Source organism: Mercenaria mercenaria, chromosome 10 (assembly GCF_021730395.1).
Source record: "Mercenaria mercenaria strain notata chromosome 10, MADL_Memer_1, whole genome shotgun sequence".
In the NCBI taxonomy this organism is placed as follows: domain Eukaryota; kingdom Metazoa; phylum Mollusca; class Bivalvia; order Venerida; family Veneridae; genus Mercenaria; species Mercenaria mercenaria.
Window position 1 is genome coordinate 43,288,618 of NC_069370.1, and position 20,473 is coordinate 43,309,090.

General features: G+C 35.5%; 1 protein-coding gene across 4 annotated transcripts in view; it reads right to left on the reverse strand.

Moving 5' to 3' along the window:
- Positions 1-8,217: 8,217 nt before the first annotated feature.
- The window catches only part of LOC123561760 (F-box/LRR-repeat protein 20-like), a 75,342-nt gene continuing 63,086 nt past the window's right edge, over positions 8,218-20,473 (reverse strand). For all 4 annotated transcript variants that reach the window (XM_053552933.1, XM_053552931.1, XM_053552932.1 and 1 more), the window contains 6 exons: positions 20,202-20,276; positions 15,880-16,010; positions 13,958-14,018; positions 11,400-11,501; positions 10,363-10,575; positions 8,218-8,972 (listed from right to left, as the gene is read on the reverse strand). In XM_053552933.1, the coding sequence (XP_053408908.1) occupies positions 8,865-8,972; positions 10,363-10,575; positions 11,400-11,501; positions 13,958-14,018; positions 15,880-16,010; positions 20,202-20,276 (690 nt within the window). In that variant the 3' untranslated portion in view covers positions 8,218-8,864. The remainder of the gene's footprint in view (positions 8,973-10,362; positions 10,576-11,399; positions 11,502-13,957; positions 14,019-15,879; positions 16,011-20,201; positions 20,277-20,473) is intronic.

The following is a 20,473-nucleotide window of genomic DNA, read 5'->3' on the forward strand; positions in this document are numbered from 1 at the left end:
TGGCTGCAGTGTTTGACTACAACTGGGGTGCGACTCTGGATGCAGTGTTTGACTACAATTGTGGTGTGGCTCTGGCTACAGTGTTTGACTACGACTGGGGTGCGACTCACGCTGCAGTGTTTACAATTGTGGTGTGGCTCTGGCTGCAGCGCTTGACTACGATTGTGGTGTGGCTTTGGCTGCAGTGCTGTTTGACATTGATTGTGGTGTGGCTCTGGCTGCAGCGCTTGACTATGACTCTGGTGTGGCTCTGGCTGCAGTGCTTGACTATGATTGTGGTGTGGCTCTGGCTGCAGTGCTTGACTATGATTGTGGTGTGGTTCTGGCTGCAGTGCTTGACTATGATTGTGGTGTGGCTCTGGCTGCAGTGCTTGACTATGATTGTGGTGTGGCTCTGGCTGCAGTGTTTGACTATGATTGTGGTGTGGCTCTGGCTGCAGCGCTTGACTACGATTGTGGTGTGGCTCTGGCAGCAATGTTTGACTACGATTGTGGTGTGGCTCTGGCTGCAGTGCTTGACTATGATTGTGGTGTGGCTCTGGCTGCAGTGTTTGACTATGATTGTGGTGTGGCTCTGGCTGCAGTGCTTGACTATGATTGTGGTGTGGCTCTGGCCGCAATGCTTGACTATGATTGTGGTGTGGCTCTGGCTGCAATGCTTGACTACGACTGTTGTGTGGCTCTGGCTGCAGCGCTTGACTATGATTGTGGTGTGGCTCTGGCTGCAGCGCTTGTCTATGATCGTGGTGTGGCTCTGGCTGCAATGCTTGACTACGATTGTGGTGTGGCTCTGGCTGCAGCGCTTGACTGATTGTGCTGTGGCTCTGGCTGCAGTGCTGTTTGACTATGATAGTGGTGTGGCTCTGGCTGCAGTGCTTGCCTACAATTGTGGTGTGGCTCTGGTTGCAATGCTTGACTATGATTGTGGTGTGGCTCTGGCTGCAGTGCTTGACTATGAGTGTGGTGTGGCTCTTGGTGTGGTTTTTGGCCTATGTTGTGCTGTTTAGCTCTTGTTGTGATGCTTGGCTCTGGCTGCAAAGCCCGACTAATGTTGTGAGCAGCTCTGGTTATGGTGTGTGTCTCTGGTTGAAGTGTATGTATCTGGTTGTGGTGAATGGGTCTGGCTTCAGTGCTTGATTATGTTTGTAGTGTGTGGCTTTGGTTGTTTTTTGTCACTCTGATTATGATGTTAAGTTTTGTTTATGGTGTGTGGCTCTGGTTGTGATGTTGGGCTCTGGTTGTGATGTTTGGGCTCTGGTTTCGATGTTGGGCTCTGGTTGTGATGTTTGGGCTCAGGTTGTGATGTTGGGCTCTGGTTGTGATATTGGGCTCTGGTTGTGGTGTTGGGCTCTGGTTGTGGTGTTGGGCTCTGGTTGTGATGTTTGGGCTCTGGGGCTCTGGTTGTGATCTTGGGCTCTGGTTGTGATGCGGAGTGGCATGTAACCTGGTTGCTTTGTGTATGTAAAGTTTTAGTTCCATTTGATGGGCTAAACCATTCCAACACTATTTATCTTCACAAACTTTTACTGGGAATACAGGAGTGCATTAGTGATCCAGTACATCAGAACTGGCAATAATCAAATCTAACAATGAACAAAAATAAACAGTTTTCAATGTCATATTTATTTTTACAAAATAGACCATACAAATAATAGGATATTTTAATACAAGCATCAAAATAAGTTCATAACATTCAATATAAAATGCTTGTAAATAATACAATGATCTAAAACATAATGGATTGCAGAGAGTTATGCATTAATCGAAACTGACGGGCATTGCAAACAGCTAGCTTTAAGACCAGCAACATAATCCATTCTAAAATTTGCTCAGACAATTTTCTAAGATGACAGTATTTTGTGTTACAGTGTTGCTTTTAAAATGTTTGTTTCTCTGTAAGATTGAAATATATTTCACAAGTGAACAACAGTTGCAATGAATTTCATGCGTGTGGCATAGCCACAAGTGAAAATGTAAGATATGGTGTTCATGAGTGGAAGATATTTTGATATTACATGTAAAACAAACAAATTTTCTTTTTATTTCATGTTTTGATTAAATTTACCCATTTTATAGTTTCTTACCAGTGAAAATATCAGATATATTTCACTCTAATGTTTCGATAATTCACTGGAAAAAAAGTGTTATAAATTTGGTATTTTTTTATTGAGTGCTACACTTTTTTAAAAAGAAAGTCTTGAAGATTTCTTTATGGCTAGCTTGTAATGCAGACCCATTTTGACAAAACAAATATACAAACGCATTAAGAATAAGAAACCTGTTCCCATCCTGGCCAACAGCTTCATTCAGAAAGCTGAAAAAAAGGCTGAAAGCCTCCACTGCACCAGGGAGTACAATGCTGAACAATATGCCCATGTTCACAGCTCACTGACTGCTTTTAGTACAGCTAGAATAACAAAGAAACAGTTCTTTAGAAATTTACAGTAAATATCTGTTTTGAATACTGACTCAAGATGACAACAAAATTAATTAAGTGCTTTAACTTGAAGGACACAGTTTTAGGTTCAAAGGTGATAAAACTGAGTTTTGAGTTTCAAAATCAAACCATGTGATTGGTTGTTTCCCAGCCAGAGCACAGTCTTGACCAATGGCAAGACAGTATTCCAAGACTGGCCTCCAAACTTAATTTTTACAACCTCTAAGTAACTTGCCAACGAACTCCTGTATTAGAAAAAGAAATAGAGGATATTCGTTTAATTCAGTGTTTCGAGATTGAAAAATTGTTCAAAACAAGCAATATTTTCACTGGTGGTGTAACCATAAATGAGAAAATAAAATCTGGTGTCTACAACTGAAATATAGCTTTGTTTTATATGTTAAACAAACTAGATATTCTTTTGTTCAATGTGTTATCATTTATCTATTTCACATGCAGAGCATCATCACCTTAGAAAAATCTTTTAAAAGTTCCAAGAAATGCATACATTTCTTTTACATTTTAATACGAAAGAGCATAAATGTTCATGTTATTGTAAGAAATAATGACAATTCTATTAATTTCAGTACATTTTCTTTACAATTTTCAGTTACTATTCATATTCTATATCACTTCACTTTCAAACATAGTTCTATGTCAGTGAAATTATATTGGGTAATCTCACTGTGAAATTATTAACATATAATTCAATGTTATTTTTCAGTCAATGTTATTTTTCAAATACATCACTGAAAAACATGAAATAAGTACAGTAATTGAAGTCATAAATGAAAACCATTCTGTACATAAATCATAATATGTCTTGTTTCATCCTTTAAAAGAGGCAGAGTTATAAAAAATATTCAAAAGGAACACTATACAAGAGGGCGATGATGGCCCTATATCGCTCACCTGTTATCATTGCACTTGAGGACAAGAAGGTCCTCAGAAAAAATATCTAAGTCCAAAGGACAGGAACAACAAAGGAAAGAAATTAAACCAAACAGAAAAAAAATTCTTACAAGGTACAGATATGTCCAAATACACCTAAAACTTTGAGGTACCATCCATGTTGTACCACAGAGAAGTGGTCTCGGTTTTTCCCTACGGCCAATAATAAAAAAGTTACTAAAAACAAGCTATTTATAGTAACGTAAAAGGGAAATAATTAAAAAAAAAATGATTGTAAGTTAACAAAAAAAGGATCTGCCAAATAAATCTGTTGACATAAATGAAATTTCAGATCAGTATCTTCGTTAGTTACAGAGATATACCCATTTTAATTTGAAATAAAGGGAGGTAATTTGACATAAAATCAGTCCATAGTTATCTACCCTGATTGGCTCCGTCCAACTAATGACAATAATGAAATTTCAAATAAGTCCTGTAAGTAATTACTGATATAAATCCATTTTGATTACAATCAGGGCAGGAAATCAGATATAAAATAACTCTGGAACCTACGAATGGATCTGATTTGTCATGGAATCCAAGATTTATTGTTGTTGAAGATATTTTGGAAGTTTGTATCAAATAAAGCCATAAACGAAGTCTCTATATGGCTGCAAAAGCCAAAATAGCCAATTTTGGACCTTTAAGGGGCCATAACTCTGGAAACCCATAAAGGAATCTGGCCAATTCAAGAAAGGAACCAAGATCTTGTGGTGATACAAGTTTTGTGCAAGTCTGGTTAAAATCAAATCATAAATGAAGCTGCTATGGTGCAGACAAGGTCAAAATAGCTAATTTTGGCCCTTTCAGGGGCCATAACTCTGGAATCCATTATGGGATCTGGCCGGTTCAAGAAAGGAACCGAGATCTTATGGTGACACAAGTTTTGTGCAAGTCTGATTAAATTCAAATCATAAATGAAGCTGCTATTGTGCAGACAAGGTCAAAATAGCTAATTCTGGCCCTTTCAGGGGCCATAACTCTGGAACCCATAATGGAATCTGGCCAGTTCAAGAAAGGAACCAAGATCATATGGTGTTACAAGTTGTGTGCAAGTCTGGTTAAAATAAAATCATAAATGAAGCTGCTATTGTGCAGACAAGGTCAAAATAGCTAATTCTGGCCCTTTCAGGGGCCATAACTCTAGAACCCATAATGGAATCTGATCAGTTCAAGAAAGGAACCGAGATCTTATAGTGATACAAGTTGTGTGCCAGTTTGGTAAAAATCAAATTATAAATAAAGCTGCTATTGTGCAGACAAGGTCAAAATAGCTAATTTTGGCCCTTTCAGGGGCCATAACTCTTGAACCTGTAATGGGATCTGGCCAGTTCAAGAAAGGAACCGAGATCTTATGGTGATACAAGTTGTGTGCAAGTTTGCTTAAAATAAAATCATAAATGAAACCATTATCGTGCAGACAAGAAATTGTTGACGCACGAGACGGACGGACTGACGACGGACGACGGACGAAGGGTGATCACAAAAGCTCACCTTGTCACTATGTGACAGGTGAGCTAAAAATGAAGTCAGTTTATCTAACAGTCTGAAAAGTAAAAAACCGTTTTCCCATATTCTCATAACAAAAGTACAACATAGCAACTCATTCAAACTTAATAATGAAACCTAATAAGGCTATAAACAAACTATATTTAACATAAATATTACAGCCATGCTATATTTAACAATATAAAATGAAGATATTGCAAGTTCACCAAAATTCATGTTTACATAATTATGGACAACACCTATTTACATGATAATAATACATCCTGCATTATATTCCATGCCTGAAAATACCTGCAACTGTCTGCCATGGAAAATTTTCATCAACACGTAAAATAATAAATACATAATTTATGTTGATATTCAAGACTGTTGAATTTCTTCCCGATTTGAAAATGAACATTAAAACAATGGAACCTTTATCTCAGGAAACTAAACCATTGATACAAGAATGAAAAACAATCTGTATTATACACAGAAAAATATTCAAAATGGTTTTAATTTTGCTCAAATTTGAGAACATAAACAAGTTTCTAACTTTTAACAGTTCAGAACTGCCAAGTGCTCAGCAACATTCTATACAAAAGAAAAATCACCTTCGAAGCTAAAATTCTTAGTACGTATCACAAATTTGGCTGTTGTCTATTGAATCACGAAAAAGGGTTTTGCAAAGTATCTTTTCTATGGAATTAAAGACAGTCTAGTTGCAAGTATTTCCAGTTTCTCAGCATATATCATTTATGACAATACAAAGTTGGATAAAAAATGATCAGTTTTAACTGGATTTGCTATAGCAGTCATACCTCCAAATCTCAAAAACCTTGTTCCAAATGGGAGTATTCACTGAACAGTTTTTGAGCATAAGAAGTAGAATACCCCTATCATTTACTGTAAATCATGTATTTTAGAACAGTCCATAGAAAAGGTCTTCTAGCGCTATTTTTAGATTTATGTTTTGCATGGTTCATTGAGTCTCTTTCAAGGTTTTGGTATGGTGAAATATAAAGGTGGTAGTACAAACAGGCAGACGTAACTGAAAAGTAGACATTTAAATTACAAGGTCACTGACCTGACCTTCACCTACAAGGTCATTAACCTGACCTTGAACAGGTTCATGTGGTAAAACATGTTGGTAAGAAGATGTAAATGTTAGAATGCAGACATAAACTTACAGGGCCACCAATGTGACCTTGAACTAAAAGTTTAACAAGCAGATATTGACTTTTTAGTACAAACATTAGAATGTAACATTTTTTCAAGCAACAATGAACAAGAATATGACATTTTGTTTGGTGTTTATAACTTGATGACCAGTTCTGTCACATGGATGCAGGCAGTGAACAAGAATTTCTATTAGTAATTAAAGGAATGTGCACATATCTGCAAACTTCAATTTCCAAGCTCTAAGGTTTTAAAACTGTGTTTTGAGACCAGTCTATCACTGCTGTCTTACAATTGGTAAATTTCAAATTTGTGCTTCAAACCAACCAATCAAATGCGAGAGTTACTAGACTAGTCACCAAACAGTTTTAAAGCCCAGATCTAGGACTGTAAACAATCATCTAGTCTAGTAAGTTCACTAGATTTATCGACTTAATTTAAATCAGACCCGCAAAACATTTGTAACAGTCCTAGTATACTCTTTTTTAGCTAATAACTTCTCATTTATTGTGGACCTTCACTTATAAAATGAGCCGCGCCATGAGAAAACCAACATAGTGCATTTGCGACCAGCATGGATCCAGTCTGGTCAGGATCCATGCTGTTCGCTAACAGTTTCTCTAATTTCAATAGGCTTTGAAAGCGAACAGCATGGATCCTGACCAGACTGCGCAGATGCTGGTCACAAATGCACTATGTTGGTTTTCTCATGGCTCGGCTCAAATGGAGTTATAGTCTTGTAGACTTAGAAAACAAAAGGTCACAGGCGAAATACAATATAGTTACACTTCTATAATTATTTTCACTTATACAGTTCCAATTCAATAGAAACACTGAATGATAATGCATTACACATAACCTGTAGTTCTTATAGCACCATCGCAAACAAAGTAACAACTGTGTCCTCAAGCTGGTCCCTAGCTTATAAAATTTACTTCCCCAACTTGTAAATATTGATATTTTCACATTTAAACCATACTGTATCAAGGATGAAAATATTAATGAAGCATGGAATACAAAATTTACAATTACATGAAGCAAAAATGCACTTTTCAACTGAAAAATGATTTGAGTGCATTTTTGTTTAGGGAAGAAGAAGCTATTATCCCTAGATATTGTAAAAACTAGTTGACAAAGAAAGAATCGAATGCAAAATTCATTCTGTCTGACCTTTTTTCCAACAAATTAGAAATTTTGACACAAAGGTTTGTGCTCTTAAGCTACGAAAACAAGATAAAACATGAGCATTGCACAGTTACATAATAGAGAGGTAGTAATTTCATTACTTGTAAAGGTACGCCTAAATGTACTATTTAGTTTTTGTTTCAATAAACATCCTATGTATAAAAATTCAGGTTATTAATACTTATTCACCCAATATAGCTGTACACATCAAAATGTACCTGTAAAAATTACAATCAGAAGTTTGAAATATGTAGATTTATCAGGAATCCTGATGAAATGTTATGAAAACATTTTAGCAGACGCTAATTGCACATATGCATACATATACAAGTACTGAAATCCAACACTCTCTAACTTCACTTATCAATATGCAGTAGAAAAAATTTTTACTCCAAGAGAAACTACTACTGTAACATGAGGTACAGTGCTTTGGGACAATTTCGACATACTTATTAACCTGCCTTACCTGCCATACTGGCTAAAACGAAATTTGTACTTACCAAAATTTTACCAGGTAATTATGATAGTCAAGTTTACTGGAAAATACTTTAAATGATGACTGTAACACGAGCCGAAATAAAACCTCGTATTTTTTTTGTAACACTGTTGAAAAGTGGACCATGCTAAAATATCACCATAAAATATCACACAGTATGGCATGTCGGTAACTTATTTTTCAGGGGTAACTCTACCTTTTGCCTGCAAATTATCCGAAAACTTTCAAAATGCAGAAAGAAATTGTAATGTCTACAACTCCATACTTTCCATTTCAATGTTCCTTCCAAATATTTATTACCTTGCAGAGGAAAAGTTAGTGTTACAAAAGAACAGACCCTCACTTTCAATAGACTATCAGAAACAAACTTACTTGCTTAATCTCTATGTAGGCAGCTACCATCCCATCAAATTGAATACTATGGTTTACATATCATACTTCACTTCATAACCTTTTGCCTGCTGGTGGCAAGTGATTGCCTGCTGGTGGCAAGTGATTTTGCCTTTGCAACCAGTGCAGACCAAGATCATCCTGCATGACACTGTCTATGTAGGCTGATAATGGTCTGCACTGTTCGCACTACAGTCAGTCAATTTTCAGTAAACACGTCTTTGAATAATAAGTGGCACTGCTCAAACTGAATGATGGACCAGTCCATTTTAGAAATTAGCAGGGTAAATATTTAACACTTTTTTTAAAGTGAGCGATTATAAGATGACAATTTTAAGATAAAAGAATGAAATTTACAATATGTTAAAATTTACAGTGTCAAACAGATGAAAATTCCAAATTAAGGCTTGATTTTATATCATACATTCAACACTGGCTGCTCCCCTTGTCAGAGAAAGAAATCACTTTCTGCGTCAAACAATTTCCATCCCGTGCACACAGTCCTCCACTGTTCAACTTTCAGTATCACCCATAAGTATATGCTACACTGTAATGCACTTCTAGCTGTCAGTATGAAGTATCCATCCCTTCAACTAATCCAGTTTACACAGCAGTGAATGCTGTACAAGTTTTAAGGAATAAATAGACCTTGTACACAATGGTTTTAGAATGACTATGTATGCAAGGTATTTTGTCCATGTAGGAAACATCACAGCTATTAATAGAACAGTATTTTCATCATAGTATCACACAGCATTTACAGTACCTTTGCCGGCCACCGCCCACTGAGGCAGGTGGAGTCACTGGGGCAAAGTAGGCGTGAACTCTGATGTTTGGTAGTCTTGTCTGAAAATACATAAAATGTGTCAAAAAGCAAAGTTTTCTTCACTTCTTAAAATGCCATATTATTACTTCAACTTGAAAATGAAATTATTTTTACGACTGACATGTTCTTCTACCTGTAGTAAACCAATGTAAAAGAATAAAGACTTAAACGTTTATCAGTTACCTTGCTTCACTTGAAATACAATAATTCTAACTGTATTCACTTCAATTATTCGATCTCTTGAGATTAGTTTCTAACTAATATCTAAGATATCTCTTCTCATATGTCACTTATTTGTTAATTCAACTTTTTAGGGTTTAAAATCAACAAAAGTTTAAATTCAATTTACCATATATTTTAACTTTCAGAGTTCATAATCTACACAAATTTATTAACTAGTCAATTTACTCTCTTATTCAATTTACAAGAGAAAATCTTATGGAAACTTCACTACCAAAACAATGGCACAAAAAATCCAAGTAAATCTCATTTCTTAAAACCTAACCAAAGTTACAGAGAAAAGAAATCTCTTTTCAATGTACAGGGTTCACATATCAATGTACACTTAAGCAACTGTACAGAGGCAAAAATGGTACAGAAAAAGAATAATATGTATAATTCTTTATTCTGTTAATTCTCTGTATACTTCGCTACAATCATGGTACAAAGAAAGACAGAACATTCATTTGGTGGCCCTACTTTTGGTCAAGTATGGTCATATACTACTTGCTGACAACGCAAGTCTTAGTAAACTTTTATATCTCCCTAGCTTAGTGGGGTGGGGCATTTTAAATGCTACATAAAATAAATTCACTCTCTGAATAATATTCTTACATGATTTTATGATTCCAGGTCAAGTACTTTTTTTAGATAAGTGCAAAAAAAAACTTAAATGCCATTTGTCCATATTTTTTACTAAATCAAGGGCCATAACTCTGTTCTGGCTGAGTGGAATCCCAAACAGAACACCAGATACAAAACTTCAAGCTATATAACAATCCTCTCATCTTTCATGACTCTAGGTCAAATGCTTTTTGAGATTTATTCATCACAAACTCTTCGGCCTTTAATGCATATTTTTGATAAAGTCAAGGGCTATAACTCTGGGCTGGCACAGTGAAGTCCCAAACAAAATCTAAGGTGTGCAACTACAAATGCCGAAGGTTTAATGACCCTAGGTCAAATACTTTTTGCAATACATGTGACACAAACCGTAAGACCTTTACTCTTGTCTGACGGAATGAAATCCCTAACGAAACGCCAGGTGCACAACTTCTCATGCTGAATAACTCTCCTATAATGTTTAATGACCCTTGGTCAAACACATTTTGTGGTAAGTGTGACAAACTTCCTTTTATGCACATTTTTCACCAAGTCAAAAATTTAGGGGGAAAGAAACTCCATACAAACCTTTAATCTCCGTATTCCCTGTCTTGTGATAAGCTGACAGTCATACAGCTCTATACGTTCTAGACACTGACAACCCATCAAATGTTCTAATGACGCATCAGTTATTAAAGGACAATTATCAAGTTCTAACACCTGTAACTGTTCTGTGGCACAAGGACTGGAGCCTAAATGTCTAATACCTTCATCTGTTATTAATTCACAGTGGGATAAACTCTGCAACAAGAAAACATAATCAAACAGGAAGTAGAACATGACTTATTATTTGTGACACATTGACAGTATTGTACTTCATGGTATTTTGGCAAGGTTCAATTTTGGTCTATTTTACCAAGAACTATACGGTTTTGTTTTGGTTCAAGTAATATCTGCCATTTTATGATTTAATCTGTTTTCTTAGTAATTATTAGACACTGAAATCATTTATTCGCGAAAAAAATATTGAATATTACACAGATATCAAACGAAAACGTTGAACACTATGTCGGTCAAAAGCTATACATAGCTTATGTTTATAATGTTATTTTATCTACCGACAATAAATAGATATTGACTTGACTTGACTTGAACATCGGACCAAAATACGTGTGAACTGGAGCTGTACCTACCCACTCTCATAATGGCAGCCTCTTGGAGGAAGTTCAGTATGTAAATTTCAGTCTAAAATATGCTCTCACCTTTGACCTACTAAAACCCAAAGCAACAAGGGTCATCTACTGACCACAGGCTATCATTCCGTGAGTTTGATGGCCCCAGCCCCATGCATTCTCTAGACATTAGTCTGTAGTCTCAAGGCCCTAGTGACCTTGACTTTTGCCTCCTGACATCCAAAACAACAGAGGTCATCTACTATCCATAGGCAATATTTCTATGGATTTGAACAGACATACCCATAAGTGTTCTTCAGTTGCTGATCAACCAACAGACCATCAGACAGACTGGGTGATTTACAAGCAAAACAAAACATCTGCTGTTCTTTAAAAGAAGGCACTAAAACAGGAATGATACAATCTTCACAAATAAATGAAGTATGTACTTACAAGGGCTGTTAGTCTATGACAATAACTTCCCAGATAATTTAATGTTGAATCAGTTATCTGTATACATTCTTCTAAATCCATACGCTCTAAATTCTGGCAATTCTGTCAAACAAATAAAAAAGATGCAATTGATTGACAAAGTAATTATATCAAAGTTCAAAGATTTTGCAAGTTTCACATCCTATTTGTTTCTCACTTCTTTTTATTGCTATAGTAACAAGAGTTTTTGTCAGACTTTAAATTCATGCCCACAAACTGACATAACCAGGAGGGGGCTAAAAACATACAGAAGTAAGACAATTGCATGTCTATTGGCAGTAAGCAATGTTCTAGCAAAGTTCTTGCCTAAAACATACTGTAATGATAAGACATAAAAAATGGTTATGAAATGAGGACTGAAATGAATTATGTGTTAGAACAGGGAGCTGCGTTTAATAAATGCTTGATGCCCCCGGTGGCATCCTTGTCGATACAAAGCATTGTTACCTAAGTCCAAAACGAGGTCAAGGTCAAACTGAGGTCAGATGATGTTTGAAGATGAGAAATGGTCACAGGTTACATCTGTATTAGTATCAATTCATTCTTGTAAGCGGTATTGATGCTAGACGAAACGATCCCATTTGGTTAACCAAGAGATGGCCCATATAAAGCAACCTAAGTCCAAAATGAGGTCAAGGTCAAACTGAGGTCAGGTGATTTCTGAAGATGAGGAATAGTCACAGGTTATATCTGCATTAGTATCAAGTAATTCTAGTAAGGGGTATTGATGCTAGACGAAACGGTCCCATTTGGTTAACCTCGTACGGACGGACGGACGAACCAACAGACGGACAGGACAATCACTATATGCCTCCCGCATCAGTAAATGCCGGGGGCATAAAAATGGATACCTAATGACCACATCCATGGCAACACTTTGAACACAGTTAAACAAGTTCCTGTGTTACATGATAACCATATATATTTAAAATCAATTGAGAAGAGTGTTGGCACTCAAAGGAGGAACAGGAAATATACAAACAAATTTTATTGATTAAACTTAATACTAACTTACTAAAATTCATAAAAGCTGATTAGGAAAAAGTTCTTCTGAAACTTGAATTAATCACTCTCAACAACTCATTCCTGATGATACTCATCAATGCAGGGTTATGAAAGTAGACCCTAATTTCCTTTTTTAATGTGAAATCTCAAGAAAGTGGGCTGTTTGCTACTATATTTCACCTCTTCAGTATGACAAGGCGTAGGGAGTAACCTCACAACCTCCCGCACTAATTAATTTAAAAGACTCTGAATATGGATAGACACTGGAAAATAATTTTCGTATGAATTACTTCCATGCATATTTCTTATGGAGTAAGTAAATCTATTATTTTAAGAAATAGTTGGAAAATATCCAAGTCCTCTCATAAAACCAAACTAGGACAAGATAAGGCTATAAATGCAGACTCCAAGAAGACATAACGTTTCTTGAATTAGGTATTATTTCACAACACCAGAAACACTGCAACCCCACACCCCCCCCCCCCCACCCCACCACCCCCCTCACACACACAAAAAAATGGAATTATAGATGACAAACAGCAGAAATCCAGAAACTATATCAGCAGTTACTGGAATTCTTAAAATTTTCAACACTTCCAATGTTACATCCAGCCACAATTGTCTGTGTATCTACAAATCTTACTTCTAAAAACATGCCTATTTCTCATAAATTTGGACCTTCCCATAGATTGATCATGTAAATAAATGTAGTAAAGTTCTGCTTGTTTAACCTATGATCCTTTCTGAAATTAATCAATGTCCTCAAGATGATGTAATAGTACAGTGTAGCTAAAATATTTTGTACCCAGATGATTGCATTGATCATGGGCTAATTAAAAGTCAGTCTTAAATGGTACCACTTTTCATTAAGAGACCACGTATCAAAATGTGGACTTAACACAAATGCTCTCTTTAAACAACATAATTTGTTCTTTAACAACATAAAAAGGAACTTAAAATATGGTCTCTGAATACAAGTGGAATCTTAAAAGACAAGTTTTTTTGAGTAAGTTTGAATGTTGTTTTTATTTTATTCATTGATAGACATGCTGTCACAAACTTTGGTGTATAGAAGTACACTGTAGCTAAAAAGACACAATAATATATATCTGAAAATGAGAAAGTAGTTTTCCAAGAGTTGTCTTGAAGTTGTTTTACATACAGAACAACCAGTCATAAGATGCACAGAAATGAGATTTAGTTTTCCTTATGTTCAGTTTAATGTCACATCATTACAATTATGGGTCATGTGGTAACTCTCCATCTCCACGCAGGTGCCCCTCTAATAATTAGTTCAGGCATGGGCAGGCAGCTGGAAGGCATAACATGAATGAATTCCACACCACATGCCTGTTTTTGAACACACAGTCAGAGGAGGCAAGTTATCTTAATCACTCAACAATTTATAGATATTTTTTAATGTTTTATTGGTAAAATTGTTTAATGAATTAATTCTGTGGAATGTGCATATGCTCACGTAACTATTAGAAATCCAAATGTATGGAAGAAGTTACCTTTGCTAAGGCTTGAAATCCATTGTCTGTTAAATGTGAACAACAGGCAACTTCCAGAGTTCTGAAATCAACAACCACATGGCTTAATTATGATATACAAGTGATGATCTAGAATTAATGAGACTTTTCATCTAATATGGTTGAACTTTATTTGCTCGAACTCAAGAATATTTGAACACCACCCTATGCTCAAATTCAATGTCAGGTCGCGGCAAAATCCTTTTATAATGCATACTGTTTGATAGCTCAAACTATTAATAACTCGAACAAAATTTACCGGTCCTTTAGAGTTCGAGCAATCAAAGTTTGTCTGTAATTTGATATAGCTATATAGCTCACTAGAAGTTGTACAGAATATACTTTTACATATTATTTATTCAATGTTTACAATTTATCACTGTAAAACAACTAACATGTTAGCAGTTTACATTTGGGTTTGAAATACAGACATGTTTAATGGGTGTGGAGGTCAAACAACACATACAATCGAGACTGTTTTAAGAGACCGACTTTGGGAAGCAGCAAAAAAGGTCGCATATGACATGGAGTCTCTTAAAACCGTCTCACTGAACTGGCTGATGCTGGTTTCATATTGCTTGATTTTCCCAATTAAGTATATCATATACTTATAGGCCTCTTTTAGGTAAGGGTGAACAATGTTTAAATACTAGTTTCTTTCATTACATTTTGATAAAAAAAAACATTTAAAATAAATAATAGTTTGCATCATTCATATGACATTGATAAAACATTAATATTTAAGATCATGCTCTGGCAAGAGAACAAAGGCGAGCAGTAATTGGGATTTTAAAATATAAATGTTCCATTAGATACAGATGAACTATTTACGCACTGAGGTTAATGTTCAATTGATTCTTTGTGTATTAATGGTCCTGTAATATTTATTCGTTTATCGACTGCATCTTTAAACCATGTTTACTTCGTCGTTTCCTGATGAATACCGCCTTCTTTTTGTTTCACCAGGAATGTTGTTAATTTAATCCCCAACTCCGAATTCTTCAGTGACTAAATTATAGTTTACGCCGGTTTCCGCAGATAGAGCAATTCTAGTGCTTTCACGCTGTTCTAATGTCAAACCAGTTCTTTTTTGCATTTTTCTTCAGCCATTTTTTGTAAACAAATGTTCTCACCTCATACAACTTCACGCGAGATAACAAACGGTAATTCCGTCGTGTAAAAACTTGCAAGGTAGCGTCTCAAAGTCGCTGAAAATGGGCTAATAATCAATTCGGGAGCCTGATTTCATAGATGCTTGTCGCGTAAGGCAGGGGGTTGCTTAATTCAGGCTATTTTTATAGTAAATTATGTCCAGAGCATAAAATAGGGTCACATATGACAGGGAGTCACTAAATTCAGGGGGTCGTTAAGGCAGTCTCGACTGTACTTGAAACACAACCATGTATTTCATACTCAGATAGAAATTATTAAACCATGATTTGTATCTTATATATTTAATGTTATATATCACAGATTTGTTTTCTTCTTTTTTTTGTATTTTTTAAAGTGATCCATGATTGCACACTTTTGAATTTACAGATCCCTAAGACAACAAAATCAGTAACTAACTGTTGATGTTTGAATAGCAACCATTGTAGCAGCATCACAATAAATGTTTTCTACAAGTAAAATGCATGTACACTGGACTGTTCCCCCTTTACACAACTTCATAACACAGACTGTTCTGGGAATTGCAAACACAACATTTATATAGATTTGTTGTTATGAATGCAGATGCAGAGTAGTTACTTATTTAAAGATGTGAACTCAACTTTTGGTAAAATATTACTGAATTCCAGTGCCACTTGCTTTAAGTACATCCATGAACTCCATATCAAAATGGAAACTACCAAACGGTGAATTAAAAAACAGTTGTCTTAAGGGTACACATTATGTATACTCACCTTAAGGCAGGACATCCATTGGCAACAGATACCAGTGCATTATCAGAGAGCCGTTGACAGTTTGATACACACAAGAATATAAGATCATGACAATGTTCCCCTATCAATTGCAATGCATCATCTGTAATACTCTGAAATAAAATAATCATTCTGTATCATAAAATACATGTATCAGTAAAACTGGCAGATACCAGTGTTTCTTGTTTTTCTTTTGTCAAAAAATTTGTTTTTTTTCTACAGAATTTCAGTTATATATGGCAGTCAATGGATCTAACCTGTGTTCCTTCACTTCATAAAGTTATTTATTGTTTTTTCTAATAAACAACTGTGCCATATAAATCAGAGGTGGTGGACAAATGAGCAAAGAGTTAGAGTGGGCGTGGTGGTCCAGTGGTAACACTGTCTGACTATGAAACCAGGGGTAGTGAGTTTGAGCCCCTGCTTTTCCAACTAAAAATTACTAACACTGGGATAAGACTACTGGTGCTTTACAGCTGGCACGCTAAAGAACCAGGGAAGCTTCTGGAATTGGAGCATCTTCTGTATCTTGCATTTATGACCCTCAGACTAAGATTACTAACAGTTTTCTGGAGGAGTCGCCCATATGGGTTACCGGTGGTGACTATAAATAAACTTATATACAAACAAACAATGAGCTTAGATGTATTGGCATGGAGAATATACTGTGAAATCATTTATGTTCGTACGAAACTGTTTTTTGTGGATTTCCTGGCTGCATCAAATTTTCAAAATGTAATCCCAATTAATAAACAAACAGAAGTCCAAATTATTGTATCTTAACCCTGACCCTGCACAATTTCTATAATGAACTTGTCCATCTTTCAATTTGGACAGTACCATTAACTGTTAAAAGAGGTGCTTACCAAAAAGATACTGGCTGAATGGCGAACAGTGCAGATCTTGATCAGATTACATGGATGTTCAGGCTGATCATGATCTATATTTTGCAAAGATATAAACAGTCATGTCTAGCATTATTAGTGGTTAAAAGTTTCCACGAAATAATAATTTTTGCAGAAATCATGAAATTGTATGCCCATGAAATTAAATAATTTCATAATACACCTGACCGTGGATTTGATATCACAAACTTGTGATTAGATTCACATCTACCATAAGAAGATCCTTTAAACTAATATAACCTAACTATGCAAATAACAGCAGACTCAGTTTATATCAGATAATAAAGTATGCAATGTCCCTCTGGCTTCTAAGCACTGACTCAAGTAAAACTCTAGTTACAATGAATGTACTCCCATGACATACAGTACCAGAAATAATAATTATATAAATAGCATGGACAGCAAATCTCATCACTTAAAGACTGCTATCTCATTCATATGAAGAACCCCTCTTTGTGAATGGTTAATCCAATGTATAAAGATTCTTTGGAAGCATAAAATGCAACCAAGCAAAATAATAGCAGACTCAGAAGTCTATAGTTCTACTGAGCTAACGCAGCAGATATTATATGAATATGCCGTTAAATCATTTCTATATTACCCAACAAAATGTCATTATCACCTAATGCTTGCAAGATAAAATCTATTCACAGATGTTCTGAAACCTGGAAAGCATTATCTGCTTTCCGTTCTGTAATTTACAAAAGAAAATGAGTTCTGTCTAGACCCTAAAGTAACGTAAAAATCCCATAAACTAATGACAATATCAGTATTTGTGGACCAAGCAAGTAACCATTAGCTAACAAACAATACGCACAATGGATGGAAGCAATTGACTGTGAACCATCCTGTTCTGTAAAAAGACTACGTAATGCATATGGGTATGTTGTCAACTGTTACACTGTGCAATTATGGCAAGCATTATATTTATCCCTTGAGGGCGGTAAATGTACATCATAAATTGCCGAGAGCTGTTGTCAGTAATCAAGTTTCATATCAATCACTAGAACAAATTACACTGACATGCATTGTGCATTCATTTCAGTACGAGTTCAAAAAGAAGTAGTGAAAGAACTGAGGAGGAAAAAAGATAAGAATAAAGAACAAGAATGATGTCATCACTGGATGATGCATGCCACCCCACTCCCCTGAAAATGCTTGATGGAGTAATAAATAAAGTCAATAACCAGGCTGCAACTCAAGAAATAATCATCAGAACTGGAAGTCCCAAACACACATCCACTTCATGTTATGACTATTACATGTAGTTAGCTAGACCACTAGTTATGACTCCCTGCTATGCAAGCAAGTTACTGTTGAAGTTACAAAATACCATATTGTCTTGTTAAATTTAGACCTTCATTTCTTTCTTAGATTTAATCTTTCCACAAAGCAATTTTATAAGCTTTTTTTTCAAATCCAAGTTCTTAATCTGGTTTTTAGGTATTCTTGAATTTTCAAGCCAAGCATCAAATTCAAGGACTTTGCAATATATGTCCAAAGCAAGCCATCCAAAACATGCGCTCTGCTCTCGGTCTCGATGTGGTGAACATTTGTGCTAAGTTTCTTTAAAATCCTTCAAGCAGTTCAAGAGTTACAGCACAGCCGGCACTCTGCACGTTGTCTTGACATGGTAAACATTTATGTCAAGTTTCTTCAAAATCCTTCAAGGGGTTCAAGTGTTACAGAGCGAACACAAAATTGCTAACGGATTGATAACCGGACACCGGTGTCATAACATAATATGTCCCTTCGGGCATATAAAAATAGACAGGCAGTGAAAAATTTAGTACTTGCTTCATTACTTCCCAATCTAGACATTCCAAGAACAATTGTGACATGTTTTGTTTTCTTTCACAGTTTTTTACTTGGCTCTACTGTTGTTAGCCACCTTGACAGAGTTCAGTGAGATGAAAAAATACAACTCTAACAGTGTGGATGAGAAAAGTAGACTTATACAATAAAGATCACTACAGTATCAAGCAAGAATGATTGATAATAAAAAATAGCTAGCCTGAAAATGTGAGAAATCTGTGTTATTCATAAACAGCTTGCTACTCCCCTAAAAATATGTTAAATCAATTTGTTAGGGATGGATTTAAAGCCAGACAAGTGAAAGTGAGAAAAGAAAAAGCGTTAAACCATTTCCATCCTTGACAATTTCAAAATCTTAAATCCTCTCCAAAAAAAAGCATGTTCACTTTGCAGATATTGAAGGGGGAAAAAACAGTGTTTGGTTTCATATGATTCATCATTAACTGGGTGCAGTCAATTTCAAAATCTTGGAACAAATTGATCAATTAGATTTGCCAAGGGCAGGATGCCGAAATACATCTTCCAGGAGAAGGAAATCCAATAACGTGCATGGGGAATTATTCAAAACGTTAAGAAAAGACAAGATATGCGCTGGTCTGCATTTCTCGTCTTATTGCAAGATGACATAAATTCTAACATTGATAAATTTATGATACTTGCCTGTTGTTTCTCAGAATATTGGGCCCATATTCACTAATAATATACAAATGTACACAGTACAACTGACAAATGGGACATCAATGCTGTACGTTATTCAGCATAACATCAGTAAAATGAAGTAGCTCCATATTTTTCCTTTTTCATTTACTTTTCTCTACTTGTCTAACTGGATGAATTACTATTTTATTTTTATAAGCAGTTAACTTGGGCTATTCTGAAATTTCATCAGGACCAGCTATTCTAAATTTAAGCTAGCAGTTCAAAATCCAAATGGCACTTTATTTTCTCTCAATTTCATATTAACTTTATTGATATCACTGTTTGATATTTATGGATAACATGGTGTAATAGCCATATTTCATATCTTGTAACTGGATGGTAATATTTAAATGAAATTTGGTCACTTTAAAGACATTCAACATTAAAAACGTTTCACCGAGAGACTTTTCGAATTTTATCATTTTTTGGGGAGATAACCAGTATTGAAGTTAACATTGATGCCTATGGGAAATTTATAATTTCTTTGATTATGAAAATCTGATCTTGAGTTTCGAGAAAATTTTGCGGTAGAAAGCTGCATTATATGATTCTGATACAAATATCAAAAAGAAATCTAAAATGCCTCGTAGGGAAAAGGAGAACATTATTTTTTTTCTAGTTTTCAGGGGATAAAACTCATGAAAAACCAAAATTTTCAGGGGAGGTAATCTAAAGGAAATTTTTGAGAACTTCTGTCACTATCTAACTTGTCAATATGCACCTTATTTCTATCGTTTGACATTTTCAAAGCTTACATTATCAAGTTGTATGTACGCTTTTGGTGAAACTGAGGCCTATTACGGGTAGGCATCCTTAAGTGGTTTGAAACTCACAAGTCACGTTTTACAAACAGTGCTGTGAACAAGCAAAAAACCTTGCACTTACCTGACAAGAATGCAGATTGATACGCCTTATGTTTTTACAATGTATTGCTATATGGCCCACACCTACATCTGTTATCTGTAATAATTAGAAAATACTTTTCAACTACAAACAAATAATACATTGAGATATTAACTTTACACTTCATACACTGGCACTGGATTGATTTAAGGTTGGGGCAAGGTGTGGTGAAAAGGGGGCAGCAAGGGGGCAACATTCTACAGCTATATTTTTCTGACCAAAACAAAACCTCTCTTGTCTCTGTTGTGTACTTC